The 21,504-nt window shown below is 40.0% G+C and overlaps 2 protein-coding genes across 9 annotated transcripts in view; one reads left to right on the top strand and one right to left on the bottom strand.

Moving 5' to 3' along the window:
- Positions 1-5,120, bottom strand: part of KIAA1328 — a gene marked incomplete at its 5' end in the record, with an annotated part of 283,630 nt that extends 278,510 nt beyond the window's left edge. For 2 of the 7 annotated variants that reach the window (XM_081262751.1, XM_081262752.1), the window contains one exon: positions 4,820-5,120. In XM_081262751.1, the coding sequence (XP_081118877.1) occupies positions 4,820-5,120 (301 nt within the window). The other 5 variants (XM_081262754.1, XM_081262755.1, XM_081262756.1 and 2 more) reach the window with 5 other exon arrangements.
- A 60-nt stretch (positions 5,121-5,180) lies between these two features.
- The window catches only part of TPGS2 (tubulin polyglutamylase complex subunit 2), a gene marked incomplete at its 5' end in the record, with an annotated part of 32,318 nt that continues 15,994 nt past the window's right edge, over positions 5,181-21,504 (top strand). For both annotated transcript variants that reach the window (XM_081262760.1, XM_081262761.1), the window contains 3 exons: positions 5,181-5,367; positions 12,748-12,827; positions 21,217-21,304. In XM_081262760.1, the coding sequence (XP_081118886.1) occupies positions 5,181-5,367; positions 12,748-12,827; positions 21,217-21,304 (355 nt within the window). The remainder of the gene's footprint in view (positions 5,368-12,747; positions 12,828-21,216; positions 21,305-21,504) is intronic.

Below are 21,504 nucleotides of genomic sequence, written 5' to 3'. Positions count from 1 at the left end.
TACATCAATCCAGCTTTTGACTCCATCAACCCAATACAACTACTTTTGATAATTACAATGTTCTGTATTGTTAAAAATCCATTAATGGATTCTGTTAATATTATTTGACATAGAAGACACTCTCCTTAAAATACCTTTTTGTTTAGCTTCAAAGACACCACATATTCATAATTTTTCTCCTACTTTTCTAACAATACCTGCTCAGTCGTCTTATTAGACTCCTAACCTATAAACCTTGGAGTGACCCAAGGCCCAGTTTTTTCCTACATCTTCTTTTTCTCTTGATGACCTCATTCAGTTCTCAGGTCTTTATTTTTTTTTTTTTTAAGAGAGAGTGAGAGAGAGAGGAGAGAGAGAGAGAGAGAGAGAGAGAGAGAGAATTTTTTTTTTAATATTTATTTTTTAGTTCTCGGCGGACACAACATCTTTGTTGGTATGTGGTGCTGAGGATCGAACCCGGGCCGCACGCATGCCAGGCGAGCGCGCTACCGCTTGAGCCACATCCCCAGCCCGGTTCTCAGGTCTTTAAATACCATAAATAAGTTGACTTTGACCAAAGTAATTTTTAACAGGAGCCTACCCCCTAAACCTGCTCCTTTTGATTATAAAAGATATCTAAAATTCAAATGTCCAAAACTTAAGTCCTAATCTTCATCTCAAAAGTTGCTATTCCAAAGCCTTCCCTTCTCAATGAGGCAATTCCATTCTTCCAGCTGCCCCCAACAAAAACAAGGAGTTATTCTTGATTCTTCTCATACCTCACATTTAAAAAATTCTGTTGGTGCTTCAAATTACACTCTAGCCCCTCCTAGTCCCTATCACTTCTCACCAATAATATCACCTTGATCCTAGCCACCTTTTCCTACAATTTCTTACAATTACTTCTTAAATGCTTTCCCATGTTTCTATGCGTGACTCCTTAACTGTCATTATTTCACTTAGTGCTGGTAAAGAACATTTTAAAATCATTCATATTAAACATCCAAGTATTTACAAGGGCCATGCTCAAGATCTTATCTCTCACCCTATCACCTCATTTGGGACCAGTTTTCCCTTCATTTATTCCTGGTTTCCTTACATTTGTCAATGAGCTATGCAAGTTCCTACCTCAAGAGTTTTTGCATTGATTTCTTCTATCCAGATAGCTCTTTCCCAATATTTTCATGATTTCCTACCTTATTGTGTTTAGGACTTTGGTCTTATGTCACCTTCTGACTGAGGCTTTTACTTCCTAAACCACACAGGTATTTAAAATGGCAAAACTCTTTCTTCCTTTAACCCGTCTACCTCCCACTTCCAGCTTTATTTGCCTCCAAAATACCTATAATTATTAGACATAAAACATGTTACTTATTCATGGCCTTATCTCACTTAAATATAAGCAACAAGAGGGAGATGATTTTCCCAAACATAAAAGAAGCCTCTGAGTCCCAGTAAGCCATCTGTGAAAGAATGAAACTGACATTTAATTTTATAAGACACAAGAACTTTCAGTGTTCTTCCTCGATCTCATTCAAAATATGTGAACAAGGGCTGGGGCTCTAGCTCAGTGGTAGAGCACCTGACCCTCACATGTGAGGCACTGGGTTTGATTCTCAGCACCGTATAAAAAAATAAATAAATAAAGATATTGAAAAAAAAATATGTAAACAAAACTTATTACTTCTAACTATATCCATACAAAATTTTTTAAATACAAAAAAAACCTTCTAAGTTAATTTGACTTCAACAATATTTGAAAATGCTTTCAAATAAAATATTTGAAAATGCTTTCATCCACACTATTCTTTCTAGTAATATGTAATCTTATCTTCATCTCATTATCTTATTATTCAGGATTTACCCACAAGTATGTACTTTAAGGAGAAGTCGAAGAGGCATAATATATACCAAATGCATATTGAACCTGCTATTGCGTTCTCCGTGCCACCTTATTTCTACTTTGATTACTTTAGAAACATCTCAATGTGACAAGAATTAGCAAGTTGTAAAGCATTTTTAGTGCTGGTACCAATTTATTTAAATGCCCAAAATTAAAAGAGTAATTAGAATCCACAGGCAGAAGGGTTAGAAAGAAGCATCTTGGGCTGGGGTTGTGGCTCAGCAGTATAGAGCTCACCAAGCACGTGTGAGGCCCTGGGTTTGATCCTCAGCCCCACACAAAAGTAAAAATAAATAAAGGTATTGTGTTCAACTACAACTCAAAAATAAATATATATATTAAGAAAGAAAGGAAGAAGCATCTCTATGTTAGATATCCAGTGTAGGAAATAAGTTTATAGTGTTACCCACTCTAATCTTCTCAGTTGTAATCACCAGCAACAAATGTATATGTAATTATTATTGACCACAGAGACCTGAGCTTGTATATTATCTTTACATTCACATAAAGGTTTTGCCTATTTTTATTTGAGAACTCAATAGCAGAGATTATAGCTACTGAAATGTTCTTGACGAGGTCCCTTGCAGTTCATATTTGTTAATATCAAATCATTAATATAGTTAATGATAATCCACTTAAGTGCATGTAAGTAATCAAATTTAGATACTGCAAAACCACTAACTGCTTCTAACATTACCAGAAACTATTACAAAGGAGGAAAGCAATTTACAACTGAACCAACATTTTCCTGGAAGATTTAACTCATAAAATGTCAATGTGGCATACTCATCATTTACACTTACTAAGACATGAGGCCTCTGTATGACATACTTTGTGCAAAACACCACTACTGAATCACATTGTGTAGGAGATGCATAACTCACAGCAGCAGTTATTTAAATGTGGTAATGATCTGTCCTCATGATGGAAACTTCTAGAATTGACAAATCTCTCAGTCACATTTCTCTAATTGCTTTTCAAAACAATTAGAGAGCATTGAAAATCTTTTCTTCAATAGTATTAAAAGAATTTGAGATCATAGTGGCATACTATTTGATCCTTTTCTATTGAAAATTCTACTACTAAGTCTCTGGGTTAGTCTGGGCAATCAACAATGTAACTGAAAAGAAATCAAAAATCAACCCATAGGAATAAACAAAATGATTCTTATCTATCATTATGCTTCTCAGCAAATCCTCAGTAACAAAATCATATCTGGCACTGCTTTTATGCCCCATGATGATTTGAAATGAAAATATCTGAGGCTGGATGCTAACTGGTCATCAGAGGGATTAGGCTGGGGAAACAAGTGATGCTAGTAACCTTGCAATTCCTTTCCAACATCTGAATTTCTACAGAATGTCATCCTATTTTTCCCATACAATTTCAGTTCCTCAACATCACTGAGTAGCTGAGTATTTTATATTAAATTTCAGAGTGAGAATATAAGACATAGGGTGTATTTGTGACTTTTCTATATGAAATACAGTGATATCTATATAAATGAGAACAGAGCTGCTAAATCCAAGAGCATACACATTCCACACACTCGTTAATTAACTTAGTCCCACTTCGATCAATTGTCATTCCACCCCCAACCACTTATTCTATATCAGAACAATACCATTGATTGTTATAATGAGATAAGAATCTCCTGTCTCTCAAAATCCTTTCAATACAGAGGCAGTGTTTCATAAGGAAAGGTTCATTCCAATTTCTGGACTTCCTAATTCAGCCCAGTTGTCCCCCATGCACATATTCTCTTCTCATCCCTACTGATAGTTAAAGGAAAAATTATTTAATTTGCACAGTGCACTAGTGCGCTTTCATCCACAGTGTATGTACATGATTTCATTTGATTCTCATCAACCTATCAGAGACAAGTGGTAATTTTTTTTAGTAATTGCATAATACTAAACACCCAGCAGCAAAGAATGCAAAAATAGTCCTCTCTTCATATGAAACTCTAATCCTAGTAACTCAATAAGGAGAACTGGTAATACAATTTTGTAAATTTCACTGGGAGCTAAGTAGAAATGTCTAAAGAGTGATTCCGCCAAAGGTAACAGCAATATCTCAACGCCAACCCCAATCCTCGAGAACAGACAAAAAGACTTGCCTCTGCAGGTAACCAATAACACTGATTGCATTTCTTCTCCCAGGTAATGCGCCTCTAAGGAACTAAAAGTAAATTACCAGGAGGAAAGCTTAGGTTACAACAGTCTACCTAACTCAGGGGAAAAATAGCCCTGTCAAGCAAACATCACGGATATTGAATTGGGACTACTACCACTGTGATGGAAGGCTCCAAACAATCGCACAATTTCAAGCCCTGCCCTTGGTGACCCGCGATCTACTTGTAAATCACCTTCCTAGGCACCTGATTTTGTAATCAGCACCACCAGAACACATCTCTGTAAAACCAAGCTCTACACCTAAAGCCTCAATTCGAAAATGTAACATCACTGAAAGGCCCTTAAAGTCCGACAAAGTCTTGACTTGAGCCTAACAGCATAGACCATGGGCAATTCTAAATCAAGACAAAAAGCTCCCTGCCCGGCCAGCAACTGCCCCTGTCCAGCTCACATCCACTCTTCCTCAACCATAAGCCTACACTCTGTTCGCCTGGGTCACACAGGGAGGGTTGGTGGATGGAGCCTCCGGTCCCAGGCTGGGCCAAGACTAGGCCATCTTTCAAAGCTCACCGCCAAGGAGGGCAGGGAACCGTCGGTGCAGTGTCGCACACCTGGAATTCCTGTCTGGTGACACCTAAGACCCAAGCGAGAGGGAGCCCGGCACCTAGACTGAGGCCGGACAGCGCGTCTCCGCCTTCGGGTTAGATCGCGCTTTCCCTGGCCACCCAGAGTCCCACGCGACAGCTCGCCCCTAGGCCGGGGGAGGGCGCCGGCGCCCCCTGCCAGCGGGGCAAAAGGATACAGTCGCGGCTCCAGAACGCCGCGGCGCCCGGGCGGGAGGGGCCCGCCACGTCCGCCATCTTGAAACAACCGCCACTCGGGGCGTTGCGCCGAGGCCGCCACGCCCCGGCCCCCAGTCTCAGTCCCCATTGGACGCACGGCGCAGAGGCCCGCCCCCGCTTGCGCGGCCGGCTGCGGCGGGGCAAGAGGGTCAGGGCGAAAGGGAGGCGGGGTCCGAGTGGTGCGGAGTGGAGCGCAGCGCCGGGCCGCGGGAACGAGCGCCGGGAGAAACTACTGTGGCCCGACCAGTTCGGGCCGCCCATCTCCTCTCCGCCGCGCTCTCAGGCGCCGAGAACTACAGCTCCCGGCATGCCGTGAACTGCATGGCCGAGGCGCCGAGGCGGGGTCCGGCCCTCCTTCGGCCCTCCCCGCTTTCCTCACCGGCCTCAGGCGCTGTCTCCGCCGCGCGCGGAGCCGGGACGCGAGCCATGGAGGAGGCGTCGCCCTCGCTGCTGAGCTGCAGCAAGCCGCACCTGGAGAAGTTGACACTGGGCATCACCCGCATCCTAGGTGAGGGGACCGAGAGCCAGGGGAAGTCGAGTCTGGGACAAGGGGGCATGGAGAAGAAAAGAGGATGGAGAGGTGATGTGTGGGGTGGACGGCACGACGCTAGACCCTGCGTACGAGCTGGCGTCGCTGCTCTGACATCGGTGGTTGAGGGAAAGAGTGAGACCCGGGTGCGTGACCTAGCCCGGTCAGAGTTGGCGGGGGGCGGGGGGTTGTTCCCAGAAAGAGCTGGGAAGCCGGAAATCCCCCCCCCGCCCACTTCCAGGGCTGAAAGACCGGCCAAGAAGTGCAAAGGGAAGACAGTAAGCACCTGGCATTTGGGGGGCCGGGTCTTCCAAGAGGCATTCTTAGCCAAGGAGGTATCCTTGAAACCGAAGCCTTTCTCTGGTACCACAGTGAGCTGGGGAAATGATGCAGCCAACCTCCCTAAGAAAGCATCAACCGCCAAGCTCCTCCTTGTGCTGCACCTAGAGTGGTCAGAAAGGAGTCAAAGCTTGTGCCGCTGGATGGGTTACAGTTTTTCTTTAACTCAGCGTTTATTTAGTAACCACCCTTGATGGGCTAGGAATATAGCTCGGTGGTAGCACCTAGTAAGTGCAAAGTCTGGATTCAGTCCACCACTGACACACACACAATAGGACCCACTACTGTTAGATGCTGGGGTTAGTGATGAAAAACTGAACAGTAGCATGAAACGAGGTCAGTAACCTATCACTGCTCAGAAGTAGCACAGAGGAGGTGATTGGCTTTTGGGGGAAATTAAAGAACATGTCCCAGAGATGGTGCTATATTTTCATTGATAAATAAGAGTTAGCCACACTACCAAGGAGGAGAAAGGCTGTCTTAAGCAGACTGAAAAGCGTGCCTCACTCAGTGCCTTCCAAATCACAATTATAATATACTTGAAATTTCTCTACTGTGTCCCACAAGTCCCTGTAGGATCTGCTCTCATCTGTTAGTTTTCACTGCTTTGGCCACAGGGTGGCCATATTAAGGCTATGATTTTAAACACACTAAACTTGCTTCTGCTTTAAACTCTTTGCAATTTGTTTGGCCTTCCGAAGACCTGGAATTATTTTCCTCTGAATGTTTCCCTCACAACATTCAGATTTCTGATGAAATTATTATTATGCCAGAGAAGCCATCCCTGAATATAGTTGTAATAACATCCATCCTTCCTGCTCTTTCCTTAACTTACTTTAAAAAAAAAATGGGCACCACATCACTAATTGAAATTATGAATGTAATAAATTTTTTAATTTGTCTTTTTATAGAAGTCCAAGGTTTATCTTAGAAATGTTCAGTTTAAGATATGAAAATCAATTAATATAATTTGTTAATGGAATAAAAGAGAACCAATACAGTCATCTCAATTGATGCAGAAAAAGCACATGATAAAATCCAACACCATTTCTTTTTTTTTAACCTTTATTTTATTTATTTGTTTATTTTTATATGGTACTGAGGCTTAAACCCAGTGCCTTGCATGTGCTAGGCGAGCACTCTACTGGTGAGCCACAACCCCAGCACCCCCAACATCCTTTCTTGATTTTAAAAAGAAAAAAAACTTAAACTAAAAATACAGTGGATTAGAGATAGAACTTCTTCATGCTGATAAAGGGTATCTGTAGAAAGTCCACAGCTAACATCATGGTGAAAGCCTGACAACTTTCCCCCTTCAGATCAAGAACAACAAAAAAGTCAGAGGTTCCCAAGTCCACACCAAATTTGATGTTCCCTGGGAGTATTATAAGACAGGGAAGATTGTCATACTCAGGGATATGATTTATTACAGAAAAGGGATAAAAAGTAAAATCAGCAAAGAGAAAGATAATTGTAGGGATGTCAAGTAAACCAGGTGTGAAGCCACATCAAACGTACTTAATTTTTCCAGCAACATGTTGTTATAGTATATCTGAAATGTGTATCAGGAATGCTTACCTGAGGCTAGGATTCCAGAACTTTTATTGAAAATTAGTCATCTAGGTACCTTTCACCTACCAAGCACCAAAACTCCAGACTCTCTAAGGAAAAACAGGTGTTCAGCATAAACCATATTGTTTGCAATAATACTTTAGATATGGCACATCATTCTTATCAGAAAATGATGAGAACCCTCCTTAGATTCAGTTTTCTAGCCAACTTTACAAGAATTTCAGTCTTAGGCCTATTATATTTGGTCTTTTCTCAATAACAAGAATTCTCCTCTTACCCACTTACGTACACATTGTATTAGAGGTTCTATTCAGGGTAAGTAGGCAGAAAAATGAAATAAAATCAGAAATAAAGATTTCTCCACTTAAAGATGATACATTCTTGTATATAGAAAACCCTAAGGAATACATAAAAGTGGGGGGATCCTATTGTGTTAGCTTTTTACTGCTGTGACCAAAATACCTGATAAGAACAAAGAGGAAAAGTTTATTTGGAACTCAGTTTCTGAGGTTCAGTTCATGGTCAGCTAGCTGACTCCATTGCTCTAGGCCTAAGGTGAAGCAGAACATCATGGCAGAAGGGTATGGCAGAACAAAGCTGCTCAGCTCATGGCAGCCAAGAAACAGAAGTGCAAGAAAGGGCCAGAAACTAATATAATCCCCAAGGGCACATCCCCCAGTGACCTACATCTTCAGGCCTTGACACCCACCCAACCCCCTGCTTACAGTTACCACCCAGTAATCCATTCAAATTATGCAACAAATGGATTAATTTACTGATGAGATTATAGCCCTTATGATTCAATTATTGCTTAAAAGCCCCACCTGAACCTTGCTAGGGAAGAACTGGGAAATTAATTTGGTTACTAAGCCTCTCATATCTTTGTCTGGCTTTGTGGCCAGAATTCTTAAATCATGTAGGTGACAGCTTCCTCTGACCTGTGCATATTCACCTGTCTTGGAAAGTCTCTTTTCCAAGCCCATAAACCCAAACTCTTTGTATCTGTCAAGGTTCTTAGTTGCAGGCCATAGAATACACTCTGGCTAGAATAAGAAACAATATGCACTTTAGCTAGTTAAGGCTAGAAAGGTATCAATTAAGGGGCAGTAACTTAAAAAAAAATTGGGAGACCTGAAGCATACTCTACAATGAGAACTTTACTGCAAAAAAAAAAAAAAAAAAAAAAAAGGTGTTAAGTAGTAATACCTGAAGTACCTGCAGTTAATGTAATAAAGAAGCTTAGTGTTTAAAAAGTTATGTTGCTGCTGATACCATCATTGCAATACCCAACCCGATGAGATCAAAATAACTCTGAAATTATGCTTGTGAGAAGGTCTGCTCTCTGCATTTCCCCTCTACATCACCTGCTTATCCCTTTTCCAAACTTATGGGAATTTTGTTTGTCTGAGGAATCCTAAATGCAGAGGAATCTGGGAAATGCAGTTTTTAGCTGTCCAATCTCTAAAATACAGGTGTGCACACTAGGAGGAAGCAGAAGTAGGTGTTCATTGAACCAGTCTGCAGTAACTTCCACATCATCCTTCAAGGGCCAGATGAGCTGTGCATTATTTCTGACATCTTCCTTTCACTTATTCAGTCTTCATCAACCTCCCTCTGCATTCAACTCCTGTGGTCCTTAGGGTCATTATCACCTATTTTAACACATAATTATATAATCTTGAAGTTTTCACTTTTGTTGCATATTTGTCTTGTTTAACTAGCAGTGAGTTTCTCAAGTTGGTGTCTGCTATTTTAATTCTTAATATCTGGTAGTAATTTCACCAAGTTAAGGAATCTTTCATCCCCACCAGTCAGGCACATGGCAAAGACTCATCCATGCCTAATGCCTTGAAGCTCAATTTTTTCCCACTATAGCACAATGCTTCCAGTGTCTTAGAATACTGAACGGGGGCAGGAAAAAAGTGTTTAATTATATGTATGAAACTTTTTACTTTTCTAAAGCATTCTCACTCCTACTTTCCCTACAAGGGAAATAGTAGTATTCTATCTTACTGAAGGCAAAGAGAAGTGAGGACTCATCTCAGGCCATACAATTACTAAATGAATAAAGAAAGACTAGAGAATAGGCAGAATCCAGAATTTTTAGTTGGGCTGTTACTGCATCCTATAATTTTCTGACAACTTGGAGAAAACATTATATATATATATATATATATATATATATATATATATATATATATATATAAAATTTATTTTTCAATATACATGACAGTAGAGTGTATTTTGACATGTTATACCTTCATGAAGTATAACGTATTCTAATTAGGGGCCAATTATTGTGGTTGTACATATATGGAGTTTCCTTGGTCGCGTATTCCTATAGGAACAAGGAAAGTTATGTCCATTTTGTTCTACTGTCTTTCCTATTCCCATCATTCCCCTCTGTCTAATCCACTGAATTTCTGTTCTCCCTCCCGCTTGTTGTGTTAGCATCCACATTCAGCCTTTTGGTTTGGGGGAATTGGCTTATTTCACTTAGCATAATAGTATCCAAATCCATCTATTTACCAACAGAAGTCAAAGTCATTTCTTTTTATGGATTAGTAATATTTTGTGTATATATACCACATTTTCTTGATATGTTCATCTAGGCACTAGGTTGGTTCAATAGCTTAGCTATTTTGACTTGAGTCCCTATAAACATTGATGTGGCTGTGTCACTATAATATACTGATTTTAAGACCTTTGGATATATACTGAAGAGTGGAATAACTGGGTCAAATGGTAGTTCTATTCCAAGTTTTTTGAGGAATCTCTATACTGCTTTCCAGAATGGTTGCACCAATTTACAGCCCCACCAGCATTATATACCTTTTCCTCCACATCCTTGGAGGAAACTTTTATGATGCATAGAAAGCGTATAATCATAGAATCAGTGAACCACATAAAACTAAATTAGAAGTCTGCCATATTCCCAGAAATTTTAAAAACTAATTTCAGTTTTTAAATTCTTGTATAAAGTATTTCTAGAGCTTCAAAGTAAACAACCAATATCATTTAAAAATAGTATATTATCAAGTACAAACATGTAGCACTGAACCTACATAAGATGGAATAGAGTATCAGGAAAATCAGAGATGACTATGAGCTGTAGTAATCTGTAGTAATGGTTTTATGGAGGAGGTGGAACTTGAGTGTGGCTTTAAAATATGAGTAGGATTTGGGTAGATGAAGAGAGAAACAAACACATTTGGGTATGTGCATCAGGAAAGGGGGATAGCATATTTAGAAAGGAGTACAGGTTTCATTGTGGAGATGTTGGAGGGATAAAAGCAATGAGTGAACTAACTGACACTGTCCAAGCAGAGGATTTGAACTTGGGAAGAAAGATAAAAATCAAGCATAATAAGGCCCCTATCTTCCAGACCAGAGGAAGAACTGAACAAGATTGGATAGGAAACAAGCCTAGGTATGGGCAAGGTTTTCTGGTGGTATGCTGGGACAGAGCAGGAAGAGATTTTGTGGCTGTGGTTTCATCAAGGCTTGCAGTGACCATGATATAAAATAGAGTGGTGACAGTAGGAATAATCTATGCAGCATCACACAGAAAAAGTGGATCATTTTCTAGCGCTGCTATACAAATGATCACACTGGCATATAATAACAAAGTCATTCTCCCACAGTTCTGGAGGCCTAGAGTCTAAATTATGGCGTTAGCAGGGACCATGATCATTTTGAGACCTGTTAGGGATGGATTCTGCCTTTATCTCTTCATGAGAATTTGGCAGTTTTTGTCTTATAGATACATCAGTCCAGTCTTCCATCATCATATCATGAGCTGGAATCTGAGGTACTATTCTTTATTCCTTACTCCAGCATAACAACACTAATTACATCTGCAATAAGCCTATTTCCAAATAAGGTCATATTCTGAGGTACTGAGGTCAGGACTTCAACATATCTTTTTGGTGGAGAATTTAAACCATAAAACCTTTTCTTTTTCTCTTTCTTTTTTGGGGGGATACTGGGGATTAAACACAGAGGAATTTAATCACTGAGCTACATCCTCAGCTCTTTTTATTTTAAAATAGGGTCTTACTAAGTTACTTAGGGCCTTGCTAAGTTGCTGAGACTAACCTTGAACTTGTAATACTCCTGCTTCAGCCTCCTAAGTCACAGGGGTTACAGGCGTACGCCAGTATGCCTAGCATAAACCATAAAAGCTTTTATGACAGATTTTTATGTCTTAGACTAAGGATTTCAAAATGTTAAGACTGGGAGCTGGGGTTGTGGCTCAGTGGTAGAGTGATTTCCTAGCATGTGGGAGGCCCTGGCTTCGATCTTCAGCACCATATATAAATAATAAAATAAAGGTATTGTGTTCAACTACAACTAAAAAAAAAGTAATTAAGGGCTAGGATTGTGGCTCAGCAGTAGAGCGCTCGCCTAGCATGGGCACAACCCGGGTTCAATTCTCAGTACCACATAAAAATAAAGGCATTGTGTTGTGTCCATCTACCAAAAAAAAAAAAAAAAAAAAAAAAAAAGTTTCTCTCTCTCTCTCTCAAAAAAAAAAAAAAAAAACTTAAGACTGAGTAACCATAGAACAAGTGAAGAATGTGGGAGGAGATATTGAATCTGTTTTATTCCCAGATGACTTCTCTTTTATCTCAGAGTAATAAACACAGCTCCACAGACCATATTATTTGGAGATCTTTTCCAGCATTGAGGAAAGACATGACTTATTTTGTTCCCAGTATATTTCTAGACAAAAATACATTTCTCATAATGTTAGCTTAGCTTCTAAGCCCTGAAACTCAGAGTAGAATATCATGTTCAGGATGAGTTTTATTTAGAAGAAAAGTTAGCAAGTTTTGCATCTTATAAAAGTTAATGAGGGTCTGGGTTTGTGGCTCAGTGGCAGAGCACTTGCCTAGCATGTGTGAGGTACTAGGTTCGATTCTCAGCACCACATATCAATAAAAAAATGAAGGTCCATTGACAACTAAAAAAAATATTTAAAAAATAGTTAATGAGGTACTACTATTCCTTATTTCTTTTCACCATTTCATAAGTGTGTGTGTGTGTGTGTGTGTGTGTGTGTGAATGTGTGTGTGTATATAGTGTGTGTGTATATCTATATATATATATTTAGCTCACTGAGAAGTTTGGTGTTAAATCACTAGAAAAAGATCTTTTTTCTCTTTTCAACAAGTTAAATAAGTAGTGATTGAATGTGGAGTATATTCTGTTGGTGTTCTTTCCACCGGGTAGACTGTACCATTATCTTAGGTTACAAGACTGAGTGTCCAGCCATTTCTTTACTTTTGTCACAGGGGATATAAATGCTCATTAGAGGGACCAGATGGTTCTAGGACAGCCATCAACAATCAACCTATAGTGTAGAAATGTGAGAATAGGCCAATTGCAACTTTACAGAGGTACTAAAGGCTTATAATGACCATGATGTTCTTTTTCTTCCTCCAGAATCTTCCCCAGGTGTGACAGAAGTGACCATCTTAGAAAAGGCACCTGCTGAACGTCATATGATTTCTTCATGGGAACAAGTAAGTGTTGTCATGTGGCATCCTCATCTCCCAACAAAGAGAAGTCAACTTACATGCCCCTGAGAAGGAAACGTTAGGGAAGAAAACTTATTTCTACATCAGCCACAGTTGCCTTTCATTATGGAATGGCCACTTTCCCTGCATGAAGTATGTCTTCCCCCTTCCCACCCCCACAGCCTTGGTAAACCTTTGAAGGCAGTGGATATTGGAAATTATGTACAACTACACTAAAAATCCAACAAGGATAGAAAAAGAAACATATTACTAAGTATCAGGCCAGAATATAGTTAAGTGTTCTAAATAACTAATCAGATCCATAGCTAGTGCTTTCCAATTTTCCTCTGGTCTTTCATTTATTCAATAAAACTTTAAAGCTCCAAAAATGGTTCAGGTGTGGTGCTTGCTATTGAACCCGGGGATTCAGTGGTAATTTTTTTAAAAGTCATTGTTCTTCCTCTTGATCTTACTAAGACACAGTATAAATTGTTATAAGCATAATTACAAAGTAGACTGAGTACTGTGAAATACAGATGAAGGGAGAATTTTCCAGACCCTGACCTTGTCTGGAGGTTGAAAAAAGGTTTTCCCAAAGAAGCTATGAGAAGTTGTTAACCAGGAAGATGGGATCTGGGAAGAAGGGGCTTTCGATATGTCCCAGAGCTTTGAGATGGAAAGGATTACATGAAATATAAAAATGGAGCACAGGAGAGCAAGATCACAAGGACCAGGACATTTAGGGCTTCATGGATTAGGATTTTTGTTTTTTATCTCGAGAGCAAAGAGTAGCCAATGAAATGTTTAAAGTAAGAAACTGAGAAGGTCAGTTTTCTGCTTTGGAAAGATTTGAATAGCTGTAGAGTAGCAAATAGATCTGACTGGCCCTGGTGGCTAAGAAATAACCCTGTGATTTAATAAGTATCTGCTAACACATATCATCTAAGTTATTCTCTATGAAATGACTTATAACCCCACAAAGTAGTCATGGTATCTTCATTTTATAGATGAAGAGACTGAAGCTCAAAGAGGTTAAAGAAATTGTTTTGGGTCCCACAATTAACAAGTGACAGAGCCAGAATTCGAGCTCAGAATTGCCTTCCTTTAAACACATACCCTCTCTCCTATGCATGGCTGTGTCTCTAATAGAAGACAACACTAGGTATCTTGCCCTCAGCAGCCAGGCAGCCCTTGGCTGTGTGTTTAGTCCTGCCAGCATGATCTGCTCCCACACTGAGCCAGCAGCAGCTTTTCTTGAAGCTCAGTAACTGGTAGTTGAGGTTTTTCTCCAGGACTTCAGCTCAGCAGCACCTCAATTTTTCTCAGGGCTCTCTCAGTTTCCACCTCCATTTCAATTCACAGCTGATAATAGAAAAAGGGAATTTCATATAGTGTCTATTTGTTGAACTCCTTTTTTTAAAGTTTAATTGACAAATAATTTTATGTATTTATGGGGTTTGATGTGATATTTCAAATATTTCAATGTGTGTGTGTATTTATATATGTACATTCCATATATGGAATGTACATATATATACATATGTATACATTATATATATATATATATATATATATATATATATATATGTATGATCATATATATATATATGATCCAATCAGGCTAATTAGAATTTCCCTCGTCTCAGATATTTTTAGCATTTATTTGTGGTGAGAATATTTAAAATCCTTTCTTAGCTATTTTGAAATATACATTTTTAACTGTAGTCACTGTGCTGTGCAGTGGAACCAGAATTTGGTCATTCTAACCATTAACCAATGTTTCCTCTTTCCCCTTCCACACCCCCAACCTCAGGGAACCACCATTCTACTCTACTTCTAAGAGTTTGCCTTTTCTAGATTCCACTGTAAGTGAAATCATACCGTATTCGTTTCTCTGTAGCTGACTTATTTCACTTTATTACTAAAATGTTCATACTATCCAAAGCAATTTACAGATTAATGTAATCTCTATCAAAATTTCCATGTCATTCTTCAGAAACAGAAAAAACAATCCTAAGACTCATGTCAAACCACAAAAGACCCGAGATAACCAAAGCAATCTTGACCAAAATGAATAAAACTGGAGGTATCACACTGGGATTTCAAAATATGTCACAAAGCTAGAGTAGTAGTAGCATACAAACAGACATTGGAGCAAATGTTGAACTAGCTGATCCTGTCAGACCTGTGTGGGAGGGTGAGAGAACAAAGTAGAACACCATTAAGGCTATGACATATTATTCCACTTACTTAGTGAAGCAATTTCTAAGGTGTTTTTTTTTCCCCCCTTGTTTCTTGTACTATATATTCCCCAGAACTCTTTAAGGAGAAGACTATCCATTTGTCCTGGCTTTACCAGTTATAATATAGTTTACTCATTTGGAGCATACCTTCCATAACTAATTCCCAGGGCTATTGTCTGCAGTGGATATCATTGAAATATGGTCAGCCTCCTGGACAGTGCACCATTTTGGGGTTCCCTGTTCAGCTTGGAATGACACCTAGAGAATGCAGTTACAGAGCTGGATGAATAGCCATTACAGGTCAGAAAGGAAAAAGAAATTTTTAAAGTAACTGAGATATATAATGGCACATTCTCCTTAGACATACTCAGTAGGAGGATTTTTGTGAAAGTACCTTGAATCATAAAATACATTATTTACAATTTTCCTTTGAATCCTTTACTTAAGATAAAAGTACAAATATGCTAATTAAGGAGTACAAACCATATTAGTATCAGTAATGTAAAAATATTTTTTCACTTGTGCTTGGAGGGTCTGGGCTTTTGAAGGCCTGTGGGTTGCTTGAAAGTTAACAATCAAATGTAGAAGATAGAATTTGGAGTGTGTACCTTGGTTTTAAGATGCTGTTTTTATGTCATGATAAACAAAACATTAGTCACCATAAAAAAAAATGGAAAACACAAAAAAAGGATTAAAACAACGAAAAGTCCTCTAGGATGTTACCACATAGACATACTAGTCAGCATATTTTGGTTTTGTGTGTGGGTAGAAGTACACAATGCCAGTGGTCCCTGGAGTCTTTGAAATGTATGTCAGATGTGTTAGGTACATGCATGTTTCTGGGAAGAGAATTTCTCAGATTCTCAAAAGCATAAAAATGTTTTTAAATAAATTTTTCAGTCAGAATGGGGCAATATACGACATACTATTTTGTACCTACTTTTGTCTATTAAGCAATAGAGAACAGAAGTTTTGAGCTGGTTGGGAGTTCCCCCTTTCTTCCCTCAAAAGGTTACGGAAGAGCCTGTTTCCATAGGAGCAGGCTTGGTAGAGCCACCCCTGACTTGTGCCTGCTTCCAGAAGTGCCTGTGCCAGAGAACAGCTGGATCTACTTTTCTAGTGAACTAATCTACAGACCTCCATGCTTGGAGACACCCCAACTAGGGAATAGCTTTCATATGGTATACTCAGTGTTCACCACTTCATAAATAGCTAGAAAAGGTCCTCCATGAAGAGGCTCCCTGCCACTGCCCCTGCCCCTTCGGAAGCTCTCTTGGAAGCTCACTGAAAATATGACATAGCAGAAAAGTTATGGAGGCACTGTGGTGTGAGGAGAACAGCTTGGAGTAGAAGTCTAATGCCAGCTCTGGGCCCTTGACTAAGTACTATAACTTCTCTGGGTGACTTTATCATGTGTATAATAGGTGGTCTGAAAGCAGTGTTCCTGGAGGACTCATCCAGCTATAATCTAATATATTGTGACTTTGTGATACAGATCCAGGAAGAAAGATTGAAAACTAAAACCTCAATGACCAGATCCTAAGAAAAAGTAAATAGCCTCTTCCCATTTTAATATATTTCACCCTTTCTGTCTTTGAAAAGCAGTTTCCATCTGCCTGGCTTTATGCAGTTATATATGATTTACATTCACTGTGCCTGCTACCTGCCTTGTGTAAATGTTGGTATTTAGTAAGACCTAATGTCTTTACTGAGCTTTTCATCTTTCAGGCACAGTGAAAGCATGTGCCTCTTAATACTCACAGCATCCTGGTGCCAGGAGAATCCTGTTGTTGTTATTATTAAGCATTTCAGTGACATTGCATAGTTGCTGAGTGTTTTATGATTCTTGATGGATTAGATTCTCCAATCCCCAGATAAAAATTCAATGTACTGATGGCAAAACTATGGCTCACAGAGACCAAATGATTTGGCAGAATATCCTTTTTCTTTTCAGCCTCACTTTTTCTACAGTATATATACAGAGTGCAAGTGCATCCCTGTACCAGTTAACTATCCTCTCTTCCTCCTTCCCCTGCATCCTTTCCAGACTCTAGTAACCACTATTCTATTCTCTGCATTTTTGAGATCAACTTTTTAGTTTCCACATGTAAATGAGAACATGCATTACTTGTCCTTATGTGCCTGACTTATTCACTTAACATAATGTCCCCACTTCCGTCCACCTTGCAACAAGTGGCTAAATGATATTCCATTGTATATAAATACCACATGTTCTGTATCCATTCCTCTGTTTATAGACACTAAGTTGATTCTTGTGAATAGTGCTGCAATGAACATGTAAGTACGATCTCTCTTCAACATACTGATTGCAGTTCCTTTGGATATATACCTAGTTGTTGGATTGCCTTATCATACGGTAGTTCTGTTTTAGTTTTTTTTGAAGACCCTCCCCACAGTCTCCATAATGGCTATACTAATGTACATTCCCAGCAACAGTGTATAAGAATTCTCCTTTCTCTGCATCCTCACCAGCGTTTGTTGTATTTTTGTTTTGTTTTTGCTGTTGAGTTCCACGTGTATTCTGGAATTAATCTCTTTTTCGATGAAGAGTTTGAAAATATTTCCATTCTGTAGGTTGTCCCTTCACCCTTTTGTTTCCTTTGCTGTTACCCAGGATTTTTAGTGTGATATAATTCCATTTTCCAGTTTTTATGATTTATCTTAGCATGTTGGTTGGATATGCTACATTGACTTTCATTCCAGGTGGGTGCTTTAATGTTGTGTCCATGTATCTTCTTAAGGAGTAATCAAAGTTAGCCATGTCTACAGATGTCTCTTTGGCCTTGGCCGCGGGCATTTGGGATTGCACTGCTAGCTAGGATGCATCTCTCTATGGTGGGACATGTTCATTGGAACGTCTGGGTGCAGTGCACCTGGTTGCAGGTACAGAAACCTGTCATTTTCCACGGGTCATGTGGAGGCAAGGCCACTCCAGTGGGCCCAGTGGGGCAGAGTGCTAGTCTGAGGGCTGCGTAGGCACTGGGGCATACTAGTGGACTCAGTCCAAGTACCTGTCAGTATCCAAGGGGACACACAGGTGACTTTACAGGGCCTTGTTAGGCCAGCCTGCTCTGAGGGCTTTCCAGTTGTTTCCCAGGACCCAGGAGAATGGGCAGGGTCTCTTGTATGGTTCTCAGTACCTTAACAGGCCAAGCTTCTGGTAGCAGTTTGTTGAGCTGTTTCTTGGGGCTGCAGAAGGATGGGTAGGGCTTCCCATCAGCTTCCTGGGGTGCCTCAGTGAGCCAAGCCAGTCAGAGAAGACTGCTCAGATGCTTTCCCCTGCCCACCCCATCTTCTAGATGGGCAGGGCTACCTGTCTGCTTCCCAAGACCTCTAGGCTGAGCCATTCAAGGTGGGCTCCCTAGCTACTTTCTGGGACTAAGGGTGAGTGGGTGGGGCACTTAGCTGGCTTAAAAAGCAAGATCAGCCAGGTTTCTGGGGACAGCTGCCTGGCTGCTCCACAGGACCCTGGGTAGAAAGGTTTCAAAATGTTGCTGTGCAGCAGGAGCCTAGGTAGGGGCTGGGTAAGGGCACAATGTCTGGGGCTGGGCTCTTTTTCTCTAGGATAGTGCACTTGCGTGGTAAGCTAGCAACTTCCCAAACTCAGCTTCGGGCCTCTGAGGGCTACAGGCTTCTCCAAGAGCAAATGTCTCAGATGGCCATGGCATGAGTGAAGATTGTTTAGAACCTCCTGCTTATTACCCTTTCCCTGTCAAGCAAAGTCCCTCTTAATTTAGAGTTGGTCTAGAGAAGGAATGGTAGATGTCATGTGCTTAAAGACCATTGTACATCACTGTGCTCTGTAAGGTCTCTGCCATATCCCCACTGTATTCTAGTACTTCACTGAAGTGTTTGAGACACTTCCTTTATTATGGAGAGAAGTGTGCCAGGCACCTCTAGTGAGCCATCTTAATTAACCATAAATCTTCTTCCTTGAATTCTAAAGCATTGCCTGTTCTTATTTTTGTCCTACCTCTCTCTTCTTTAATGTCCCCCCACACCCCACAGCTACAGAACACTTACCAGATCGCAGGTAGTAAGTACTGATGTAGACAGTTGGAATTGGTTCATCAGCCCTAACAGTGATAAGCCATTATATCTGGAATTCTTTTGTCCTTTTCCTTTATGGTGGCCAGATGACTACCAAGAGCCCTATCATGTCCAAGCTCAAGGCAGGAAGAAGAGGTGAGGGGTGTGTCTTCAGCCACATCCATCACCTTTTAATAGGAGAGAGAAAGTTTTCTTGAAAACCTCTTTGGACTTGTGTTTACATCTTAATGTCAAGCACTAACTGCAGGGGACGTCTTAAAAGTAAATATTTAACAAGACACATGCTATCTCAAGCAAAATGAGGGTTTTGTCAAGAAGGAAGAAAAAGGTGGATTTGTATAAGCAACCCATGTGTCTGGTACAGCCTCCTCTATACATTGCTTCTTTCCTGATTCTAATGCCCAGCACAGTATTTACTCTATAACAGACAATAAATATTGGATAAATGAATGAATTAGATAAAACACAATAGTCAGAGTCAACCACCTGGCTGCTTTTCCACAGTCCTTCATTTCAATCCTGAGACTACTACACCCAGGAGCTTTAAACCAAGGAAGCTATAGATAGGAAGATTTCTCTTCCAATCCCACAACTTCCACTCCTTGTAAAACTTGATGCCTGATGATTAATTAGGCCTGGAGGCATTACTGTTCTGAAGACTGTCATGGTGTCCCTGGAAAATCTACAATACCATGTGTTTTTACAGGGAAACTGATATTGCTGTAGAGAAAGGATTTGGAGCAAAGTATGCTTCCTCTCCTCTTGGTCTTAAGCAGTTTGGTTTGGTCCCAAATTCTTATATCCTACTCAACAAAATACCCCTGGTTTCAATCCCTAGTACCACCCCCCAAAAAAAACAAAACTGATAGGTAGCTATTTTCTTATCTCTACCACTAGATGGTACTGGTGATCAAAATCTTCAAGTGGATACTGATCTTCTGGAGCATAGGAGCACAAATCTTGTCAGAATAGCATTAACTGTAGGCTTCCTTTGCAAGGATCCTGGGAATGGGAGAAAGGCATTCTGTATGTATGTTTTTTCTCTCTGCAAAGAGAGAATGTAGCCATACAGGAGGCACTAAGAGAAAGCCCCAAACTCCATATAACTTACTAAGTAGGAAATAAATTAACCCAAGCAAATCCCTTCACTTTCACATCTGTGAGATTGGGAGTTGGGTGGTAACAAGAGGGGGAAAAAAAATCTGGTCAGAGTCCATATACTAGTTCTTAAAGGAAATTTAAAACTTGATTCATTAAAATTAGAGTTGTCTATTTAATAATTTTTAAAAGTACTGCTTAAAATCACCTGCAAGCTTAAAACTGTCCTCACACTTATCATTCTTGAAGATGCTATAGCTAAAATCATAATTTCTTAGTCCACTTTCTGACAAGCTTATATCCCTCACCTCCAGTGTTTTGTAGATTTAGTCTTAATTCATAGGGTTAAAACAACATGCTCAAGGACTCTCAAGGTCACTCAACATACATGACAAAAATCAGGAATTGAACTCAGATTTTCCTGCTACATAATACTTCCCCATCCATTGGATGCCTAGAACTGACAGTATGATCTAAAGTGAACTTGACATACACAATGGTATCACAACTTAGAAGGATCCAATAAGATAAAAGTTTGGACAGAGTTAAAAAGGAGTTTATTTTTAAGATGTTCTTATTTGTCCAATAATTTATTTCAGAAGGTAATATAAGAGAATGGATCTGAAATTCCTGATAGTGATTGCCTTGCTCCAATGTTGTCAGACTACTAAGACCTCCTCTCTCATCACATTCCCCTGTCTCCTCAGCTTGTTCCCTTTGAGCTCCTTTTCCAGCTGGCCATTAGGGCATATTGTGGCAGAGCAGACACCTAATCTGCTTTATCTAGTGAAGTAAAACAAAGGGGAGGGGGTGATAACTCCATTTGCAGGCCCCAATACCTGTCTAATAGTTTTATAGATAATTATCAGTCTTTCTGTTTCAGAGATCTGAATATGGTGAATCATGCCCCCAGCAATTTGAGGCATTGGCCTACACCCTCCTTCCTAGCCCCGACTTCATGCTCGGTTGCTTTGTGATTCTAGAAAAATAACTGTGTGATGCCTGAGGATCTGAAGAACTTTTACCTAATGACCAATGGCTTCCATATGACATGGAGTGTGAAACTGGATGGTAAGTCATCCTCCTTGCTGTTGGGGAACATTGCCCTGGTGGAGAGGTTGGGTGGGACAGCTCTGGGCACTCACAACTTATGAGTCTTTCAATCTACACAGTTTTTCTGGGTTTTTGAGTACCACATTCAGAAGCTGTGATTTTTCTCCTAAAGCTAACAGATATCTAGTGCTTTACCTACTTCTACCCTGTTCCAGTGT

Source organism: Spermophilus citellus (assembly GCF_964194105.1).
Source record: "Spermophilus citellus genome assembly, chromosome: 12".
Lineage (NCBI taxonomy): Eukaryota > Metazoa > Chordata > Mammalia > Rodentia > Sciuridae > Spermophilus > Spermophilus citellus.
The sequence above is the reverse complement of the archived record's forward strand: the minus strand, read 5'-3'. Positions and strand labels throughout refer to the sequence as shown.